Source organism: Hemibagrus wyckioides, linkage group LG16 (assembly GCF_019097595.1).
Source record: "Hemibagrus wyckioides isolate EC202008001 linkage group LG16, SWU_Hwy_1.0, whole genome shotgun sequence".
NCBI lineage: Eukaryota > Metazoa > Chordata > Actinopteri > Siluriformes > Bagridae > Hemibagrus > Hemibagrus wyckioides.
In genome coordinates this window covers 4,365,581-4,388,550 of record NC_080725.1, presented here as the reverse complement: position 1 = coordinate 4,388,550, position 22,970 = coordinate 4,365,581, and the positions used below count along the sequence as shown (strand labels likewise).

Genomic DNA, 22,970 nt, shown 5'->3' with positions numbered 1-22,970 from the left:
CATATGTGGTGCTAACCTCTTCACCACATGTGCGCCATGGTGATCATTCGATCCTCTTGGCTGGTCCGTGTGTATGCGCCTGCTGTGGCGTTTTCTACGGGTTCTCTTTTGAAACCGAACACTAAACTCTTCATTATGAGTCTGCTGACAATCAGAGCGCTCAGAGTCTCTGTGTGATAATCTCCCTTCTCATTAGCCCCCTATTGCTTCTCTCTCTTTCATTCTTTCTCTCTTTCTCTCCGCAAACAGATATATGCACATAGATGCGAACAAAGTTTTCAAGTGAGGAATGGGACAGCAATGCTTTGCATGAAGAGCACCCGTTCTGTAATCCTACCGTCGCTATCGTGCCCTACTGCCAAGGCCACACTGTTCTCTCACGTATCTCACTTTTTTTTTTTTCACTCTCACTCTCTCCCTACCTACCTGGCCCAGTTTCTCCAACCAACCCTGATTATTTTACCTCCTCCCTCACCCCCAACAGTACTCTCTTTCTGCGGTTCAGACCCACTGTTTTCCGATAGTAGACCTTCGGTTGTGGCCCATTTCCCAGCAAAGGCGTCGTATTCCATTAACATCCAAGCAGTGGAAATTGATTGATGGCAAATTAAGTGGGTAGAAAATCTGTCAGAAAAGGCTTCTGTTTCCATCAGTCAGTGAGTCACCAACCAAAAGGCATCTTCAGTGGGGTGATGAGTTGGAGCTGTCTATGTTTTGACGTTCGGGCTTGGTTTAACACAAACCGCTTCTGTTGTCACCAATCACTGGCTGTCGAGCCGAAATCTGGCTAAGTGACATGGAGCTGGCATGCTGGTGCTAAGATTAGGAGGTATCCGTTTAAAAAAAGACCACGCTGATGGAGACAGAGATAAAGCCTCTACTGTCCCCATACGGTATCTCGGCTCGACATGAGAGCGCTGGGGAATGATTTGACAGCAAAACTCTTGAAGATTACCCTCCCTCTACGCGAGCTCTGGAGCTCCAATTTCAGCGGCATTCCAGGCTTCAATATTCCGATTTTTATCAGCTCAGAGAGGAAATGTGAGCACTGTGTGTCAACCACGGGACGCGCCACTCTCTGACTCTGAGACACACACATGCTACACCAGAGGCCTTTAGAAAAGATAGGCATAAAAGGCTTTGTGTTTTAGGGAGAGAGGACTAATTATCATGTAAAATAATATTGGCTTATTTTGCGTTCTTGCCTTTTTTAGGCTTCTGTGAGGAATCAAGCCGTTTGTTACTTTTATGTTATGATATTATTTTATATACCTTGCTGTATGTTAAATACCATTAATTATATTAGTTAATCCTATATTATCCTAAATTATAATTATTAAATATAATTCAATCATTTTGCCATGTATCCAGAAATATATTTATTCACACTCTAGTACAAGACTGCTTTGCAAATCCAAATTTAGAGACTATTTCTAATAACATTTTGGCTTTTTCCGTGTCAGGCACACCGTCTACATAATATACAGATCGTCAGTTAGTTTGAAATATTTCTCTCTAATACATTCCTATAGTGTGTTTGAGAGTGATGCAGCTCACAATGTTCCAGCAATTCCTCTGGATCCCAAAATGTTCCAGAAGGAACTGGTGAAGGAGAATAGAAACTATGAATGAGGAAGAACCCCAACAATGACAGCCGACGAGTCCTGAATGCTCAGTGTGGCTGTGTGTTTCTTTTCCTCAAGCAGGGTGCCAGGAAAGCTGTTTAAAATAAACCAGAGGATATCCTTAACGCTGCCTTCTCCTCGTCAGCAGCACTTAAAAAAGCCTGGATGAAACGGCTTTATCGAATGCACCTCATTAATTTGCTCCATCCATTTATACAATACGCATTGTTTGCTTTAAAGTTTTTTTTTTTGTTGTTTTTTTTTTTTACAAGAGAAATCTAATGGTAAACATGCAAATTCGTCTTTTTTTTACTTTCATCCTCGCTATGTTTGTGCATTCTATTGAGGAAATGCTAATTATAATAAAAGCTTTTAGCTATGCTAATGAGGTCATTTGCATGCGATCCATCAGGCTGGGGGGAATTGCGAAATTTCACTACACGCAAAGTTTCGAAGGCACCCATTTTCGACGAAGACTTTAATCTAATTTTAAAAAGCAGGCCACAGCACAATCATTTCCAGATCCGCTACATCCAAACAATCATTAGCATAAACACAAAGGAAACAGAAATTGGAGATAGATTGGATGGATGGTGCAGTGATCTCCTCTTTGTAGACGCTGTCGGAGTATTTCACACTCGTGCATTGAACTTATTGTAACGTCTTTTGAGCTACAGATCACTGAAGCTAGGCAACTGTTTAGAAACAAGAAATATTTTATTTATAACAAATAGCATGCTTGGTTTTAAGTGTTTTTGGCAGCGCACGAGCAGCTGCATGCATCCATTTTGCACATCTGTTTTGGTGGATTTATGCTTTTTATGCTGTTATTTTATTTATTTTATTTTCCTTTTTGGAGTACAGCACATTTAATTCTCTACCTGTAATTCATACAGGTTAATGAGCAATGCTGGGATTGTGTGCTTGTGTGTGTGTGTGTGGCCTGGGGCCTTAGTCTGGACTCACAACCTCTATACAAGGTTTCTCTTTTTCCATGCTTTCTCTGTTTCCTCTCCTTCCTCCCCAGAATTCCCTTCGTTTCAGACTCAGCCCCCCCACGTCGCACCGTGCGCTCCGCAAATGGGCCCACACTCTGGCCTCTAATGGAGCAGATACATTCAGACGGGCTGCTTTATTTATGCACTTTAGAGAAGCCCTGATTCAAGACATTAAGATTCATGATATTTGGGCGTTTGCGACGCACTCGCTGTTTTAATATTATTCATTGCGTTCCCCTGCAGGATCTGCAGCTGGCGGACTTCCGAGCAGGTTACACTGAAGGAGAGCCGGGAAAATGGCAATCGGACACACTTCTGGCTTAGTGCGCAAACGCCTTAAAGCTGCGATCCTTATATTTATCAGATCATGTCTGCTGCTTAACTTAGAAGCGAGTGATGAGTGAAGTATTTTTTTATTAAGTGTTGCAAACATTCGGTTGCTGTGTAAGCCCGTAAGTATGTTCAGAACACGTTGATCTCTGTTGTTGCTATAATCTGTCCATCTGTGCTCATGTACACAGATATAAAGCTCTTGACAGATGTGAAATTTGGCGCGGTGACAAAGAGACGGTCTGCGCATGATAAACGGGCTCTATAAACACTAAAACCACTTCCTCCTGCACTCCAGGATTCCTGTGTAGCAAACTTCCCAAACTAACTTAAGATAAGCGTTGGCCTTTCATGCCTCAATAAATATGATAATATGAACAAGAGGCAGGGAGCTGGTCTGAGATTATCATTCTTCCTTGTTTGATACAGATGGATTCAGGTTTCCAGTGCTTTTCCATTTGCTAGAGGGAAGCCGAGGCCCAAAAGAATCGAATATCTCAGTGCTTATCTAAAACCTGACTTCCCCGTATCCACACAGATTTATGTTTATTTGGATACAAATCCTTAATTGGCACCACAGGAGTTTTGCGTCTTACTCTGAGGAACGTCCTGATTTCCCTGTATGCATATGACACTTGTGCTACTCGAGATAATCAGTCCTCTTTACGCTGTGTTTGTTTCACATTTTGTTGAAACATATTTGCCTGTTTTAAGCAGTATGTAATCTTCCTATATACTGAGTGTAGATTAAAGAGACACGACAAGATGTTCAGCTGTGCCCGAGTAGTCATGGTCGTTTTTTAATTACTGTTTAATTAAGAAGCTCAAAAAGGGTGAGAGGCAGACTGACACACACAGTCAGACATCGGTTCATTAGTTTTGTCGATAGCTGTTCTCCCCAAGTCGCTTGTCTGAACGAGCTTCAGTGATCAGACGGGCTAATGATCGACGCTGAAGGGTCAGATGGCGCTATGTTATCGACCAGCAGCCATACAGTTTGGCTGGTCACTCTGATTCGGATGCCTCTTACCTCATGGCGATTATAAAATAATAATAATAATAATAGAAAGATATTATCCTAATGATTATCTTTTGTGAGAGATAATTGAATTAAGCTTAATCGAATGGAGTGAATCGACAAGGATCAAATCAAAGCTAAATGATTCGAAATCAGAATCTAATTTAGAATCTAATCTAATGCAAATTGGATTAGAATCAAATTGATTTCTTGAATCGACATCAAATCACACTGATTCTAATTCACCCAAAGCAGTCGGAATGAATCGAAACAAAAAATAGTCAAATCAGATTGAAACGAATGAGACGGCTGGTGCCGATTGTGACTTTCACAGGATTGACGTGTACCGTGAAAAAAAATCATCCAAAAATCTCTTCATACACAAGAAACTGCATTCAGTGAGCTGTTCCAGGAAGGGGGAGTCATAAACACGAGGCAAGTGAGTCAGACAGTGTTCCAGAGCTTTTAATGCCATTCACAACACTCTGATTAGACACCAAATTTCCTCCCTTTGCTCCACATTCATGAGCTTTTGATGTTCCTCCATGCATAATTCTGCATTCCTTTTTCTTTATTTCCCTTTTCACACACTGTGCTCCTTTTTTGGCAAAATTAACAGCAAGTGGTTTTATGTCGCATACATGTGATCTGGAGCAATTTCCTCTGCTTCCCTGCAGAGATCTGTTCTCACACTATAGGCATGGATGTGATATAGTGGCTAACTGTGTGTGTGTGTGTGTGTGTGTGTGTGTGTGTATTTTGTGTGTTTGGTGGTTTACAGGGCATGGTGTCATGTGTACAATCTTCTCACTGTACACATGTCTGTTTAGTCCATTAGGTTAATGGCAGGAGTGTATGATAGCTGCAGAGTGTCAGTGGATAGGGTGGATATGTTGTTATCGGTCAATAAACTGAGATCAACAATGTGCATGTCATGTCCATGAGAGTCGTGATGCATTTTAAAAGGGCAAACCACACAGCTTAATCAGGGCACACCCTTTACCCTGAGAGACTGCATGATGACCCGGGAGATCCCCTAACTCATTATAAAGTGTATGTGTATTTATGTGTGTGTGTGTGTGAAAACACTGGTGGCTGTGTATTATTACAGAGCTGCAGTGTTAGGTAGTGCATTACTCAAGGGAGTGAGACTTGAGAGGCCTCCTAAAGTACTGCGCAATAATTGGAATAGCTTTATCTTTAGTCTCATCAATTAATGTGCAATTTTCCATTTAATTACCAACTCGCTCCCAAAATTTGCAATTAAAATGAGGAGAGATAACAGTGAAGATGCCTTTTGGCTGATAGCACTTGGAATGAGAACACAGGCTTAGTGTGTAATCAGTATACAAATCACACATACACACAACATCCTCAATTTGTATGATTTGGATGAGGTTCATAAAATATGCAACACTGAGCCAGAATCTAATTTGGGCTGGAAGATTCTTCACGTTCCTACAAAGTCCTACATAAAACAGTTAGAGTACATACAGAGGTGCTGATAGTGATTGCCCTAAATCTGTGTGTGTGTGTGTGTGTGACTGTATGAGAAAGACGTCCATAAATAGCTAGTAGTTTGTGTTGGCTTGCTCCATTCTTTTCCACACATGGCGACCAGGATGAGTATAAACTGAAAGGCAGAAGGAGAGGAATAGGGAGAGAGAGAGAGAGTTTTAATGCTACATCTCTACACTGTTGTATAAGGAGAGACAGATTTGTCTGGCAGATTTGCCTTGACTCACAGGTCTGCTTTCTTGAACATTCCCACTCCCTTGTGCACGACTTTTTTTGTATTTATTTCTTTTTTTTTCAGATATGAATTATCTCTGCCTCAACTGGATCGTGTACTTGCTCTGTTCTTTGACAGTAATTGAAGAGACAGACAGCCAAAGGCAGTTCCTGAGCTACACAGTGCCAGTAAACCTGTCTCATGGGAGGGTCTCAGCGAAGCAAAAGTATATAGGTCATAATTTATATAGAAGTGTATTGTCTTTAAAGTAATTACAGTTCCCATGCTCGATAGAGAAGGTTTCACTTTTACAATTCATATCATTTGTCAACTTTCCTGTCATCATCCTTCTGACACCAAGATAAATAAACTCCAAATAATAATCCCCATTGCAACCGTTCTGATACACAATAACACAGAGAAATGTGAAGCTTTCACTCCCGTACATATATCTAATTCTTCCAAGCCGTCTTCTCGGGTGATCCTGTGAGCCTTGGGTCTTATTTTGTATAAATCACAAGCACAAACGCTGCTTTTTTTAGATGTGGAAATTGTGCGCTCTAATTTTTTTGATGCACACAATTAATCTTGCGGCCCCACAAGACCGTGTTAAGTCGTTGTATCTCAGACTAGATGTGGATCCAAGCAGACGTTAAAACCAGGAAATACTTTTCTACGAGCAGTGAGTTATTTATTGTGTAAATGCTCAGAGCAGCAGGCCTGTGCATGGACGGTGCATGGGTTTAGAGACCTGGATGTGGTTAGGGAGTGTGCGTTTATTTGTATGACACTAAACTCTGTTTGATGAGTGAAGGAAGACACTTACGTTTTATGGAAAAATCAATATGGCGTACTGGCGGCTTCAAACGGAGTGGTCAATGTAATGTTTACATGGCAATCAGCATGAGTATACAGCCAATTACGGCTCTATAAGAGAGAGATTTATGGGATTTCCAATGTAGGTTTGTGCAGAAGTGAGCTAAGAAGTCGGTAAATTACACAATGTATAACAAAATGCAGGAAAACATTCTTTTGTTAAATAGGTATGGGACTGTATACGCTAATTGCAGGTCATTTTCTACATAGAAAACAGCTGTTTTGCAACTACACTGTAATATATAATAAGACCCAGGTGTGTAACCTGCACATTTCAGTTCTGCTTTGATGTTGCATCACATCCTTCACGACATACATAATATAACTGACAGTTTTATTCTAATATCAATAATAATTTGATATCATCCACGTTGTCCTCCTGGTCATATGAGCACGCATGTGTAGAGAGAGATTTAGGGCATATGAGGCACTGTGTTGAGTCTCTCAATGGGTGTATCATGTAGGGGGCTGGGGGTTCATCTAGGGCACCGTGGGCCCAATTATCTATAACAGGGATGTTGTAGCAGGCATCATCCCCTGGGCCTGTCCTGCCACACCCTACAGCAAATACTCCTACGACAACACAGCTAATGAGCTCCTGATTGGTTTGTTGCTGCTATGTTTACCTGCAGAAAACACGCGCACACACACACACACACACACACACACACCCCACTTCAAGCTTTAAATAGACCAGCTATTTTTTCCGGATTAACAAGATCACAGAATTAATATTTTAGGCTCTTATCAGATGATGTTTGAAGAGCGTGAAGACTTTGCATTGTGTGTTGTAGCTTAAAAAAACACACCTACTGTAAATCTGTTAAACTGATGTCTAACCTTTTGCAGCAAGGGGCTTTTTGCTGTAAAATAAACCCCACACACCTACTCAGTATGTTCACTGCATTAATATTTTGGCTACTCGCTGAGGCTTAGATTAAAGCCATTCAATTCTATAGACCAGTCAAGTGAGTTAATAAGAATTTGATCATAAATACAACTTTTATTTCTGTGTACATTTATATGGATTGTGATTTTCTTTGCACTTTAAGGAACCACAAGTCTCTTGGCTATGATTAACAGACTTGTGCTGGTCCCCAGATCCCACTTTGAGAGCCACTGATTTGAAGGGAATAACTTAATATCAGCCAGCTGGCATGTAATTAAGCTCTGAAAAACAACATATATGTGATACAGAGTATGGCTTCTTAAAGTTTTGTAGACACAGACCCCTTTAAACTGGAAAAAATCGGTAGCCCAAACAGTCAAGATTTATTCTGCAAACATAATCCAACTGTTCCAATATTAGGCTAATTATTTCAATGTGTACAAAAATATTAAAGCTATTTATTGCACACAGAGAGCCTTTTATTCTGGAACATTCCACACTTATAGCACAAATTATGTTAATATTATTAGTAAAGTTGACATTATTTATAGGCCTAGATGATTTACATTAATTGAGGTTGTTTTATATATGTATACAGATAGATAGATAGATAGATAGATAGATAGATAGATAGATAGATAGATAGATAGATAGATAGATAGATAGATAGATAGATAGATAGATAGATAGATAGAAGGGGGGGTTGAACATTTACTTTCTTTGCTTTAAATGTTCTCTTCCTTCTTTTTGAGATGTGGTCACATATTTCAGACTATCTATCTATCTATCTATCTATCTATCTATCTATCTATCTATCTATCTATCTCTCTCTCTCTCTCTCTCTCTCTCTCTCCGCCTCTCTATCTCTCTAACTGTCTATCACAGATAGATAGATAGATAGATAGATAGATAGATAGATAGATAGATAGATAGATAGAAGTATCAAATATACTCTATTTTCTTACATGAGCCAAGGCCAATGTTCAGTTTTAGACCATTTGTGCAAGATGTGATCACAGAGAGAGAGAGAGAGAGAGAGAGAGAGAGAGAGAGCTCATTCATAAGTACAGCAGCATCTGGTGGTAGCTCCTTTCTCCTGACTGCTACCGACATGTTTCATATAAATGTTCTGTTGATTTTTTTTCTTTTTTCTCCACCAATGACTGGCTTCTAAATCCAATTTCAGGTCCAATAGTTTGTTACCAGTTATTTGACCTTTTGTTGGAATGAACATACTCACTTATTATTGTTTGTTGATGTGATACTGATCCGCGCTTGATTTGTCTCTTGCAGGGTCTCCATGTGAAGCTCTCCCATGATGCAACATGTGCCCCCAGCACCAGCACTGACAATGATGGCCACACAGAGCGTCCCTCCACCATCCTATCAAGAGAGCCAACAGGTTAGTCATCAAATGAATAATAATAATAATAATAACAAAAAGGTGAGGTCTGTACTTGGTTTAGGCCAGGGGTGTCTGTTCTTATCCACAAACAGCTGGTGTGGGTGCAGGTTTTCATTCCAGCCATGCAGAAATCACACCTGAGTCTAGTGAAAGACAAGATCAACTGATTGACACCCATACCAGCCATTTTAAATGAAGCTCCTTCAATCTACATTTTAACAGTTGCTCTATATTATTTTTGCCTTCTAAAAGCTGGGTTAAAATTTACTTTGTACTTAAATGTTGTGTTCGTAAGGCTACATGACATTATGACATCGTAGGACAGCTGATATAAAGCTAAATACTCTTGTATTGTATAAATAAATAGATCCTAAAAAATGGTGCTGATCACTTCCTAAAGGAAAACGCTACAGTGAATCGTATTAATTAAAATTAAAATGTTTATACTGTAATATTTGTGATGACTTTGATGTCACATGGCAGATTGTTAGCGCAATGTTGTGTTGTTGCTAGCAGTATGAGTAGAAAAAGATAAGGAATTTCGTTGTTAGCCAAAAAGCTTCTCTCCTTGATCATCGTGTTCAAAATCATATTTTCATAACGATGTTCCAAGCTAGTTAGTGAACTACTAGACGACAATACCGTTGTTTTAATTATGGAAAAAATTTTTAACATGACATTTTTGAGCATAGTGTACAGATATGAGGAGGTGAGAGAGCTGTAGGCTAAAGGACTAAAGTGCTGCTGCACTGGTCTCTTTAGGTTGAGATGATTTACCAATAACTACATAATCATAAATAATCTATTCTAATAGTATATATAATAATTCAAATTAAAAAATAAAAATAAATCAAAACAATAACATGCAAGGCATTTTGAGTGAACTTTAGGGTTCTAAAACATATTTTTGATGAACCTTTTCTGGCTGACTAAAATTAGAAATTCATGAAAATATTTCTTTGTTGTAAAAAAAAATATATATACATAACAATATTTTACAAAAAAATTTAAAAAGAAAAATATGAGACTAATTTTACTAATTGATGTGAGGGTTACAGCAACTTCACATCAAAAGGGACAAGAGCAACCTTTATAAATAAGTCTCCTACATCTTTATGTAAGCTTATGACATAAAGGAATTAAGGATTCATAAGGATTTTTTAAATTAAAGGAATAAAGTCATGCAGGGGGAGCATTGGCCTTAATTAAAGTGTTACCAAAACTCTTACCAAAATGCATGGGCTTGCGATACAAAAAAATAATAATAATAATAAAAAAAATATCTGCAGGATTGGTCATGCTCTGAGAGAGAGCAGAGAGACTCCCTCTCCAATGTCAGTCATGTGCATTATATGAGAATCATGTATGCAGAAGCGAGCAGTTAGCGCATTTCTTCAAGCATTTTCAATGTAGAAGGTAAGCAGCAGTTTGAAAAGACGCCTTGGTTGGCTTCAGGTCTCTTGGAGGAAGCACATGCTAGTCTGATTGTGTGCCGTCATGTGATAGGGGGGCATTAGATAGTGGGTGGGAACTGGCAAATGACCAAATTGAGAGAAAAAACAATTCAATCCCCTTTGCTTTAAGTCAGCATTAAAATCCACATGGGAAATTTCCAGAAACCTTGTATCAGCCTTACTTGGCTATTTTCAAACCACAAACATTGCATTTCATGTTTTAAAAAAATGCTTGTGTGTCCATAATCTTTGATTTGCCCCCAAGTGACTCTATAATTCTTACATATTTGCTAGTCCAATTTCATTTCAGTGCAATAACGCTAACTCTGTTAGACACAAATGAGAAGGAATACCCGTCCTCTACCCCGCTACATCATCTGTGTCAGTCTCAGGTCCTGGAGGGCCACAGCCTTGCACAAATGAGTGCTTCTCTATTCAAACACACTGAATTCAACTCATGAGGGCCCTGGGTAATTAGCTGATGAGTTGAATTGAGTGTGTTAAATGAGGTAGAATGCTCGACTCTGTACAGCTGTGGCCCTGCAGGACTGCGAAACCGACATCATATCCAGGTAAAGAGAACGCGGTCAGGGACGACCTTTACTATATCAGGTCATCACCTGCCTTGTCTTAGCATGTGTGAAGGGAGAAAACTTCATCACAGCACCTCCTTCTCCTCTGCCCTGTCTAACTAGTGCATCTCAACACCCTGAGGATTAGTGCTGGGGGAGAGTGGAACGCAGCACTCTGATGGAGACATGCAAATGAGAGCTAGTTAAGTGTGAAGAAGCTAATTTATTTCCCATTTGAGGCTAGGATTAAGACTTCCAGCACCCAGGAAACCCCTCCCGTTCCGCTCCCATCAATCCACCCACCCACCAAAGCCCATATAAAACCCAGGCGGTGAGGACGGGGGGGGTGGATGTGTGTGTGTGTGTGTGTGTGTGTGTGCGTGTGGAGGGGGAGGGGAGGGGAGGGGTTGTTGCTTTCAGAACCTCATCAGGAGGGAGAGAAAAAGAAAGAGGGCAGGAAGGAAGTGGAGTGAGTGGAGGACGAGAGCGTCGTAAACATACAAAGTAACTCCTGATAAACAGATGTCTTTCAGGCATCCGACAACAGGTTCGACGGCAGGCAAGAAAGGGCAAAGACTTTCATACTGCAGATTTATGTGATGACTAAGAAGGGAAAAGTAGTTTTTAATGCAAAATTTGACCTACATTAAAATTTAGGGGTCGAGTGTTGAAAATTACCTTCTACGATTTAATTAGACCATATGCCGCTGTCAGGGATGTTATATTGTCCATACGGGACACAGAGGCAGAAACATTAGCTCACTGAATAAGTGTGCACATTGAGAAACGTTTTATTCAAGTTTATGCCTTGAGCCTGTCAGAGAGAGAGAGAGAGAGAGAGAGAGAAAAATAACATGGAACATCTGTTTTCTTCCTTTCTTCTTAGAAATGATAGCAAACCAGATTACTGTGCCCGTATTCCCTCTTGTACTGGATAAAGAGTCTTAATCCATTTGAAATGATCAAAATTGACGCGGCCCAAAACCTAATCTGATAAAACGACAGCGACTGGCAGTGATCCAGGAAGAGCATGCGCAGTAGTCCTGTATTATTTAGAACAAGGCAGAAAAAATGCTTTTTATCGGTTTTCTGGTGTAAGGGTGGAAATGTAGGACTAGCGCTGCCGGGTTTAGCCTGAAGTGATGTCTTGTGTCTCTCGCTGCAGATGACAGGCACTGCACATCAGAACTCCAAGGCCCAGCAGGTCCACATCTCAGCGTCGTCAGGCGCAGGGGCCGCCCCGCTCAGCGTGACCCTTGACCCGCAGGCACAGCTGGAGTCAGACAAAAGGGCCGTTTACAGGTGAGATCAAACTCTTGTCGTACTGAGAGTCATGGCGGTTAATGGCAAGCTGGACTGTAATGTTTAACATGAGGAAAGTGAAACTTATGTCATACTTTTCTGGTAAATGTATCCGGCTTATACAATCAACAACGGTGCAAAGTTTAAAGCAGCAGTGGCTAGTTTGTAGAACGCTCTATTGCTTGCAAGAATTGTTAAAGACTGACTTCTCCTTCACCAACTAGGACTGGTTACAGGGTAAAAAGCTGAGCAACTCTTGCTGTGTTTGATTTAACATGGAAGTAAGAAGTCCTTCCTAAATTTTCTGACCTTGAGCGGGAAAAACACGAATGTCTGTTTGGATTTGGTTAGCAACAATCAATCTGGTTAACTGTGAGTCAGGTTTGAGTGATGTATGTTTACCTCCTCGAAACAGTAGCTGTATAGTCAATGTTATAGATCTTACAAGGTAATACAGTATGTCTGAACATCGATCGATCTTTTAGTCGAATGCAGTATATGTCCCAGCTGGAAGCACAGTTCATTTCCTGAATACAGTAACGCAAACAGAAGCCTGAAATGAAGAAAGCAGTCGGATCTTTTGAACGGCTTTCACATCTTCTTTGAAGAATCTGATTATTATAAGTTTAGAAGCAGTTTTGAATATGACATACAATTTTCAACACAGGAACAACAAAAATACAGCACCAAAAGACAAATATTTTAATACAGACATATTGTATTTCAAGTGTATTTATTTATTTATTTATTGTAAAACTGTGATATATTTTCTGTCATTTTGTAAGTACATATTCCAAGTAGAAGAACAACGAACTGTGTTAACCACACAATATATAAAAAAAAATGTTTTTTAATGAAACTGTGAAACCCATGTAACATTTAGTTCTTACCCCAAGGAAATCTTCAATTTTTCATAGATGTTTTATTTCTTCCCTGAAATTAAAGGCGTTCTCGTTTCACATATAGCAGCAGAAGCAAATGAATTATCTGTAAACACCTTTTAATTACAGTGTTAATTTCTTAAAAACTCACATGCGAACAATTAACGTAACACAATTACATACAAATCATAGCGCATTAAATGCCACACAAGAGCCCCATGCTTACACAGTGTGAAGGACAGCATGCTTGCATTAAACATGCTTTCTTACCTTATTCAAAGACTCAATAATACATATTGCTCTGACTGTTTTAATAGTTAACGCTTCATTCGTATCTCTACCCGGGTTCATTATAACACAGCGGTTTCTGGACGCAGGCATAACATAGTATCCCACATGCATGATACTATGAGTGTGTGTGCGGGCAGCAGAGCTGGCTGTGATTAGCAGTGTGTGGTAGCGCCGTAGGAGAGCCGCTAGGCCCTCGGGCGAGTGTGTGAAGGCCTGGGCAGGCCTGAGGCAGGATCTCTCAGCTTCTCTAGAGAAAGAGTGCTGCCTTTGATGTGAGCAGCCTGCCTGAGGCAGCCTGGAAGCATAAACTCGGCCTAGACACACACACACACACACACTCATGGGTACACATGCACACAAGTGCACACACACAAGTGCGTACACGTGTGCACACAGACACGCACACACACACACACACACGCTGCCCTTCCGTTCCTCCTTTTCTCTCTCCCGGATCTCTCACAGTCATGCAGACACATATGCAGTCTCATACTCTCTCCAGTCTATCATTTGTTGTGTGTGTGTGTGTGTGTGTGTCTACATCCTTCATGACATGTTGTGAATGTTTTGAAAGTCTTTGGGCAAAAAGCGGCTGTCGTGAAACCCGCTCAGGACTGAACCGGAAGCTGTGATAGACCCACATTACCTGCTGTGCCACCAAGTCACCCTGTTTTTATTTCAGCACTTAAGAGGAATAAAATAAACCATGAATTTTTATTCATTATACAAATTACAACTATATTCGGGAGCACAGTGGCTTGGTGGTTAGAACATTTTCCTCACACCTCCAGGGTTGGGAGTTTGATTCCTGCCTCTGCTGTGTGTTTGAGATTTCCTCTGTGTACTCCAGTTTCCTCCTGCAGTCCTAAGACATGGTTTATAGGCTGATTGGCATCTCTAAATTATCTGTAGTGTGTGAATGGGTGTGTGAGTGTGTGTGCGATTCTGCCCTGTGACAGACTGGCTTCCTGTCCAGGGTGTACCCTGCCTCTTGGGATAGACTACAGGTTCCCCATGACCCAGTAGGATTAACGGTGCAGAGGATAGATGGATGAATGGATAAATAGATAGATGGATGGACAATTATATTTAACAAAAAACAGTATGACGATAATGCACAGATAACATATAGATAATTACAGTAACTGAATTAAGTTCAGGACCTTGTCATAGCAACCAAAGGGACATATGTGGGTTGTTGTGAAACCATAAGAAAAGGATATTCTCAGTTTAGACTCATTTGAGAATTTCCCACATTGTTCAATAGCATAGCATTTGATAAATGAAGAAATATTGTTTCCAAGATGTGGACCCAGACGTTTGAATTATTTACTGTTGAAGCCTGTAAGATTCATGTGCAAAAACTCTCTCTATATTTGCCGAGACTTTGATTGGTACCCTAATACTTCAAGCATCTGGTGGCGGTATAATTTATCGTGACAGGTTGTTTACACTTTAGTGTAAACGCTTGGAATTCTCATCGCTCTAATTGCCAGCTTTGTGGGTGTATGGCTCTGTTTACTGTTTGTGGGTGTGTAGTGTTGTTTCGACTCTTCTCTGACTAGAATTGCTTAATTATTAACAGTGGAATAAAAGTGTGATACAGTAATTATCTTAACGAGTTTCCACGTTCTTAATAAAACGTTGAATTCAGATTTAAGGCTTGGCATCTGATTTGGGGGAAAAAAAAAACTTTAAATATATTATAACAGTCCATGTGAGCTTGGAGTGAGGCCAGAAAAAGGAAGAATAGCAATACCATTTATTCAATATAGCTATACTGTGATATTCGGCTATGCAGTATTTACAGTCCAGCGTAACTTCTTTCTCTTGTATTGCGTGGTGTTTTGGCAGCATGTTATGGATGTGTATATATAGCCACCTGCAGATGGCTCAGTGTTTTTCTCTGCATGGAGTTTATATCCACTAATATTCACCACCCCTGGCTCTGTTCTATCTCTGACTCTCTCTCCCTATCCTGGTACAGAGTGTATTTGCATTGAGAGCCGATTGTAGGACTCGGGGTGCACAGTCATGCTGGTTCTCATCAAACTCCAGTGGATGAAGGGATTCAGGAGGAAAGAACAAGTAGGAGAGAGAGAGAGTGAGAGAGAGAGAGAGAGAGAGAGAGAAAAAGACCTCTGTAAAGCAAAGTCTAGAGTCCCAGCACCGGCAGCCATAGCAGCATAGCTTATAGTGCTCCATCAGGAGTGCTTTTAATTTGATAGCACGAGGGGAAGCGGTGAAGCAGAAGCTCCCAGCTGTGGTAATGCACCATAAAGTCTGTTTACATTCACTGCCGGGAAGCTCTTGCTGCCATTCAGTGCCCAGCATCCGACAACTCGAGCTATGCTTTGCAGTTGAGATTTGTGCACCATCAAAATCGCAAAATCTTTGCAGCCAGGTGGTTACGCCAATGGTATAACAGCCTCTTGACTTTGCCACAGTCTCAGTACTACCTGATATAGCAGTGTGACTTAGCATGATAGATATTAAAAAATCAAATTACAGGTGCTTATATTTCAGTTAATATTCTGATCACATTGAACAGCAAAATGAGAAGACAAAACCTATAGAATTACACTTGTATCACATGCAGTATGACTAAAGATTCAAATCAGATTTTGACCAATATTAACATTTGACAGCGTGGCATGAAACTGTTCTATTAATATGTTAAGTTGGTAAATTGCATTGGGTTTGGTGCTCTAGGCGTAGGATTAAATGCTCTGAGATATGTGCAGCCTTTATAATTAACATTTTGCAGAGACCAGTAGAGATGCTCTGAGCAAGGCTGGTTGTCCGCGCCATGTGGGTGGCAACACTTTGCTGTGAATATGTGCAAGTTACATTTTCTCTTTCCAAATTTATTTTGGGATTAGCCATATGTGATAAAAAGCCTTAATTTAACCTTAACATGACTTGCACAGGGCAAATCCTTATTATGAAGCCATGTTCTAAAAAAGCTAAAGAGCATTCTTAGAAATTTTCTTTCTTTCTTTTTTTTTTCTCCAGTACATACTTGATTTTCACACATTTCTTGTTGCACATAATGACAAAAAATGTTGCACACTTTCTTTCAGTGGCACAGCCAAGAATTATCACTAGGAGATGAGACAATATACAAAATAAAACCAGTGTGTGAATTGTCTAATTATATGGATAAGTGTGACATGCTTATGCTTTTGGGAGCTTTGAATTTATTATTTAATCTTTAAAGCATGATCATCAATCAATTAGCACCAACCAGTTTCTCCATATTAATAATGTTCCTATAAAAGACATTTAATGATAGCACTATCATAAAAAAATGATAGTAATAATAGGGAGCAAATGGCGTTTTATCTTATAGAACTAAATCTACTCTTCGTTTTCATCCAGCTGCAGTTTTTATACCTCCAGCATTTCATCGGCTGTCATCTTTATGTCCCTCTGGTCATATTACAGCTAGCTGGATAGTAACTTTCAAGAGAAAATGCATGATCCTGATTGGTTCGTTCTGTTTTCTCATCATGTGCAGCTGATAACCAATAAAATGTGTTTAAACAAGACACTGGTTCATTTGACATTTGCGCAGGTTAAATATGTAATCGTAATGATTATTTCTTGACCTTTTCTAAACATCATTACAGCATAATCACCGCTCAGGACAATGTTGACATGTATACAATCAGCGTCACTGTATGTGTATCATGTTAACAGCCCACTAATAAGCATTTCGAATTGTCAAACCTGAAATATCCCCATAGCTACGCCTCTGCTTTCATTGCAGAATATGAGGTAGCAACTTGACTGTCCATTTGTTGCAAGGAGAATTCTTATTACACTGCCAGCAAGCTTACTTCATCAGCCTGTATAATAAAAACCAAATAGGACAGTAGGGACTCCACCAGACTCCACCACCACTATTCCTTCATCTCCAACCCATTCCTGCATCCTAGCATTAAAATATTTTATCTGGACCATCTATATATATATATATATATATATATATATATATATATATATGTTTCTCACTCTCTTCTAGTGTTGCATTGCTATATTTAATTCTTTATGTGTGTGAAGCAGCAATGAGACCTCACCAGGTATCACTATGGGCCATTACCCCCTAGAAAGCAAGCAAGAGGTGGAGAGGACAGATAGAGAGTAAAGAAAAACAGAAGCAGAAAAGAAAACGGGGCAGAAAGAAAAGTGTACAATTGATTGAAATATAGCAGCAGGGGTTCCTCATAAAGCGTGAGGTGAACAGTGTGTGTGTGTGTGTGTGTGCCTCTAGTGCAAGCCTAACTCCAGACATGTAGCCTGGGGGATGGAGTTTGCCTATGAAAGTGTGTGTATATATATGTGTTGTGTGTGTGGAGCAGTCTCAGCGTGGGGGCATCTCAGACTTGGTTTAATAAAGGCAGCAGCCAGTGGCTCGCCCTGATTAGGATGGCAAACACACCGGGTGTGCGCACCCCCATCGCCCTGCAGCCTGTGGGTGGCCCACCACGCTAGCCAAACAAACGTGGTCTAAAACACCAGCTTCATTTTCAAGTTAAATTGTGTTCCTGGTTTTCTAGAGTCTTTTCTTCTGAAGGTGTTTGTACACAGTTTGTAAAATTTGTTAATATTATCTATAGCATTTACAGTATTTATAGGACATCTTTGTGTCTCAGTCTTGTCTTGACTTGAGAGATGTTCTGTTTTTTGTGCGTCCTAGTGTGAGGGATTCTGCTGACTCCTGCCACTGTAAATGGCACTTTTTTATGGGCGTGGTAATGGTTCCCAAGGGCCAAGTACATCTCCAGCCCTCTGCACTGCAGATATGACCTGCTTGGGGCTTTTTACCAGGAGCTTAAACATATCACACACCGCTGCTCAACTTGAACTGCAGGGTTAGAGCATCTGTTTTTATTTGAACTCGTGCTCCGTAATTAATAGAATTGAAGTATTAAATACTTTTTTTTCTTTTTTTAATAAAATTGGGAGCTCAGAGCAGTTGTTACCCTTCAGTGCTTTGATATATGAATATGCCTTTTTAATGAGAATTGGGGTTTTTTCAGGGACATACATTTGTATACATGCACACATGGGCTTTTATATAGAACTGATTTAGAATGTGTCTCAATAGCAATAGTGTCAGTTCTATAAGTTTCTAAATAAAGTCAAAGAAAAATGAGTGAGATGAAAGAAAGTGTGTCTGTGTGTGCCTAAAGATTGATGGCATAAAGCATTATTATTATTATTATTAGTAGTAGTAGTAGTAGTAGTGTTATTTTGTGTACTTTTGTAACACTGGAACTTTGCTTTGCACTCTGCTATACAGAACTGTGGTTCTATGCAGTTATTAAGATTTACTCCCATTTAATGAGAATGCTATTTCTGTAGTGCTCTGATTATTACCCACATATTAACAGTGCTATTTACGGCTCCCTAACTCCCATATCCTGATCCTTATGGATTCATGAAAGTAAAGTACAGGAAGCAATTTACCGAAAGATGTGTGGTAAGCAGTTGCTTACCTGTTTTAAGATGGTAAAAAATAAACATACAGCTATTCAAATCCTTTCGACCTTTTTATTCTCAAAATGTTACCTTTTAATTATTCCACAATGAGTAATGATATGTTTTATTTCTAAGTATGTTCTTTTTTAAAAATACAGAATGCAGTGTCAGGAATATATATATATATATATATATATATATATATATATATATATATATATATATATATATAAAAACCTCTCCAGGGGTTAAACTGAGTGCGTCCTTTGGCTGTAGGCTGTACCGGGGTTATGATCCAGAGCTGAGAGGGGATGAAGGGGGAGAGATAAACGCAGCCATGGCCTCCAGGGTGCACTGTGGCTGGGAAGAGGAGGGAGGAAGAGTGGCTAGTGCGGTCGAGGAGAGCCATACAAGACCAGGGGGAGCGCAGAATGTCTGTGTGCTCTGCGCGAGCCTGTTTAGTATTCACCTCACGCCGGCTGGAGGGAGCCGCATTAAATTGGGATCAGGCAGATTAGAGTCTAATATAGCGGGCTATTAAAGGCTGCAAATGAGAGCGGTGGGTTACAGCCGGAGCAGGATCTCCTCACCCAGCTGCAATACCTCTGTAGCCCAAGACTTATAGCACAAACACACAGTAGCTATGCACAAATCATACATACATACATTTTTATACAAGCACACACAGGCTTTTACAGCACTATGTCAGACCAGGCTCTGCTAAATCTTCTACAGGAATATATTTAGTTTTAAGAATGTGGGAATGATATCTAACAAAATCTACATCCTCCGACAGCCATACTAAATATACAACATAAAGTTGAATAGCAGTTTTAAGGATTCATAGAAATAAATTCCACTGAGCATCACAAAATTAAGGCTTACAATTTTGTATCCTAAAAAATCAACTAATGCTCAAACTTTTAACTGGTTTTTAAGTGTGTGGTACTACAAGCACAAGTAGAAACATATTCTGAGTACAAAAACATGGGAAGTATAACACTGTTGTACTAAAGTGGACGGAAATGCCAAGCAGGTTCTAGCTATTAAGCAGGCAAGTGTGTGGAAGAAACAGTAAAAAATGGTTAATTAGATAATTATTTAGAGAAACAAGCTGGTAAGTGGAAATGCACTCAAATTGCATTTTATTACAATGCCACATTTTAGCAAAAAGGCTGAAAAACCTTAGAGCATTATTAAAGTATAACGCCTAAAGTATAAGCATAACACATGAAGCCTGATTACCTATGTTATCCTATGTTATGTTAGCATTTACAATAACTGGTGTCATGCAAGTGTGCTCCAGTTACTGTTTACAGATTTTTTTAAAGTCATACATTTTTTTTTAAGATCAATCTAAGAATAGTAAGAAAATGAATCTAAGATACATTATGACATTATTCTGACAGGTTCCTGCACTATATTCCGCACAGCTTTTGAAATGTTCGGAGGATGAGGATGAGAGTGAGATGGGCAAAAATAGGAAACTAGAACTATCAATGCAAAACAGGTTGCCACGACAACGCCGCTGTAAACACAGGTTGGGATTAGTGTGATGTAATAGGTTGAAAATTTAGATCGAGTTAACTAAGTACTCCTGTACTTTTATGGCAGATACTACTGTATATGATACTATATGATTCACTGAAATTCATTTCTTTCTTCATCATTTGTACTGCAGAAGCTGCACAATAGAACTGCTATACATGGCAAATGGTAAATTTGAAGAAAATAGATGATCATTTATAGATGATTATTTTTACTGCTATACATGCTCATTGTTTTCGTATACGTTCCCGCAGAATCCCAGTGCCACTTCCTTCTTTGGCTTCCTTCCATCTACTATAAATATTTCAGGAGGTGGACTGGTAATGCTACATTTGGTATACTAAATTTATCACAGGTGTGAAAGAGTGTGAGAGTGTGTGTGTGTGTGTGTGTATACATGACATGCCATCCAGGGTGCCATATGCTAACTACATTAAACTTAGCAAAAGTCTGTTATAAGATAAAACATGACATATAGCAGTAACTGATAATGGTACTGTAACACATTTGCGTCAAAGCTGCAAACACACAATTGTAAAGAATGTCTTTGTATGCTCCCTTCTCTGGAACTAAGAGGCCCAAACCTGTTCCAACATGACAATGCCCCTGTGCACAAAGCACAGAGCTCAGTGAAAGCAAAGGGAAAGAGGGAAGAACCGAAGTGTTCTGAACAGAGCCCTGATATCAACCCCATTTAACACCTTTGTGATGAACTTCAACGCTAAATACATGCCAGCCTTATTTCCTTCCATCATTGCCCGACTTCACTTATTCTAATTAATGGATGAATTACTAATGTTCCCAGTTCTAACGGAAAGCTTTCCCAGATGAGTGGAAGTTATTATAAAAGCTATGGGGGAAAAAATCTGAAGAAATACAAAAATCTGAGAACATACAGGTATGATGTTCAGGTGTCTACAAATCTTAGACCATATAGTATATACAGTATCTACATATATACAGTATCTACATTTTATGTAGCTATATGTATAGCTCTTATATGTATGTTATATAGATCACTAGGACTGGTTTCTACTTAGAGCTCTGTTACTTTGATGAATACATAAAAACACATCTTGATACCAGCCATCCTTTTTTCAGGCAAAAATACCCAAAACTTGTATGCTTCATAAGCAGGGCCTGTCTGTCATTTCACTGTAGAGGTGTATGTATACCTGCTCCTACAGTCACTCTTGACCATTAAAGAGAGTTGGAACAATTGTTACTCCACCCACTAATCCCATCCATTTCACTAGTTATCAGTTTGTTTACATGCAATACTCTTCATTTACTTAGTTGTTCTTTCCCTTAAATATAAAAGTCATTTAATCTATAATGACAATGATAAAGCAGTTGCCGAAAAATGAGTGATGGAACATGAGCATGCCACATCCAGTGTGCTCCCATGGTAATCAAGTGTAAAGACAAGTATTAAGAAAACGCACATATATAAGAGGATTGGCTGATTCTAGTTCACTGATCATGCGCTTGGTCTGGTGCTAATAATCAGCATTGCCAGAAATAAACATTGTATATTATCATGGTGCAATGCCCAAATGAAAGGTGTTGTGGGGGGGGGATTGAATCAATGTTTAATGCATGGTTGACTTTACTTGCATTTTTAATATGTTTTCTTTATAGTATGGTTAGTGCTTATGTCTACAACACCTCATGTACAAGGACATGTATGTCATATGTAATATTTAAAGATTACATAAACCGGTCCACACGATAATCTCATTTTAGTGCTCTATGTGATTTGGGACACAGCGTTGGACAGCAATCACAATGGTGGAAGATTTTAAAGAGGAGCTTGTTCCATGTTTGGAGAGCGTCTTCAAGGCAACTATTAATATTTAAGTCGTGTGGGCACGACTCTAACGTCATCCAAAAACTCATAGAAATTTTACATACACCATTTTCAAAAGATCGGTTTTAGATTTTTGGTGTTTTGTAAGGACCTGAAATGTTCCGTTCTCCTCTCCTTTGAAAGGTCAAAATTTATTGAGATTCTATCATTAGTAATGAGCGATAATGCTAAACCCTTCTCTCTCTCTTACTCTCTTTCTTTCTCTCCCTCTCGCTCTCTGTTCTCCACAGGCACCCACTGTTCCCACTGCTGGCTTTGCTGTTTGAGAAGTGCGAACAGGCCACACAGGGCTCCGAGTGCATCACCTCAGCCAGCTTCGATGTCGACATTGAGAACTTTGTGCATCAGCAGGAGCAAGAGCGCAAGCCTTTCTTCAGCGAGGACCCCGAACTCGACAACCTGGTATCATATCTAAGTCCATAGTCATGATAGAGCTTTATGTTTCCTTGTACATCTGTACACCTCTGTGTGTCTTCATCACAAGCTTAATTTTTATTACAGTTACAGCACCCCCTGCTGGTAGAGGCAATCAGGGTTCTGACAGAACTTTAAGCATTTTAATTCAATATTCCTTTAAAGCCCTAATTCTCATTCACTCTCGCCACCTCCTCCTCTCTCCCCTGCCTGACAGCTAGCAGTAATTAGAAATTAGGCAAATGAGAAAGTGGGGGAAAGGTCAATGTTCGTCATTA

The 22,970-nt window shown here is 39.6% G+C and overlaps 1 protein-coding gene across 4 annotated transcripts in view; it reads left to right on the top strand.

Annotated features, from left to right (window-relative positions):
• Positions 1-22,970, top strand: part of pknox2 (pbx/knotted 1 homeobox 2) — a 69,652-nt gene that overhangs the window by 38,356 nt on the left and 8,326 nt on the right. For all 4 annotated transcript variants that reach the window (XM_058412644.1, XM_058412645.1, XM_058412642.1 and 1 more), the window contains exons 3-5: positions 8,762-8,870; positions 12,065-12,201; positions 22,509-22,680. In XM_058412644.1, coding sequence (XP_058268627.1) covers positions 8,784-8,870; positions 12,065-12,201; positions 22,509-22,680 — 396 coding nt within the window. In that variant the 5' untranslated portion in view covers positions 8,762-8,783. The remainder of the gene's footprint in view (positions 1-8,761; positions 8,871-12,064; positions 12,202-22,508; positions 22,681-22,970) is intronic.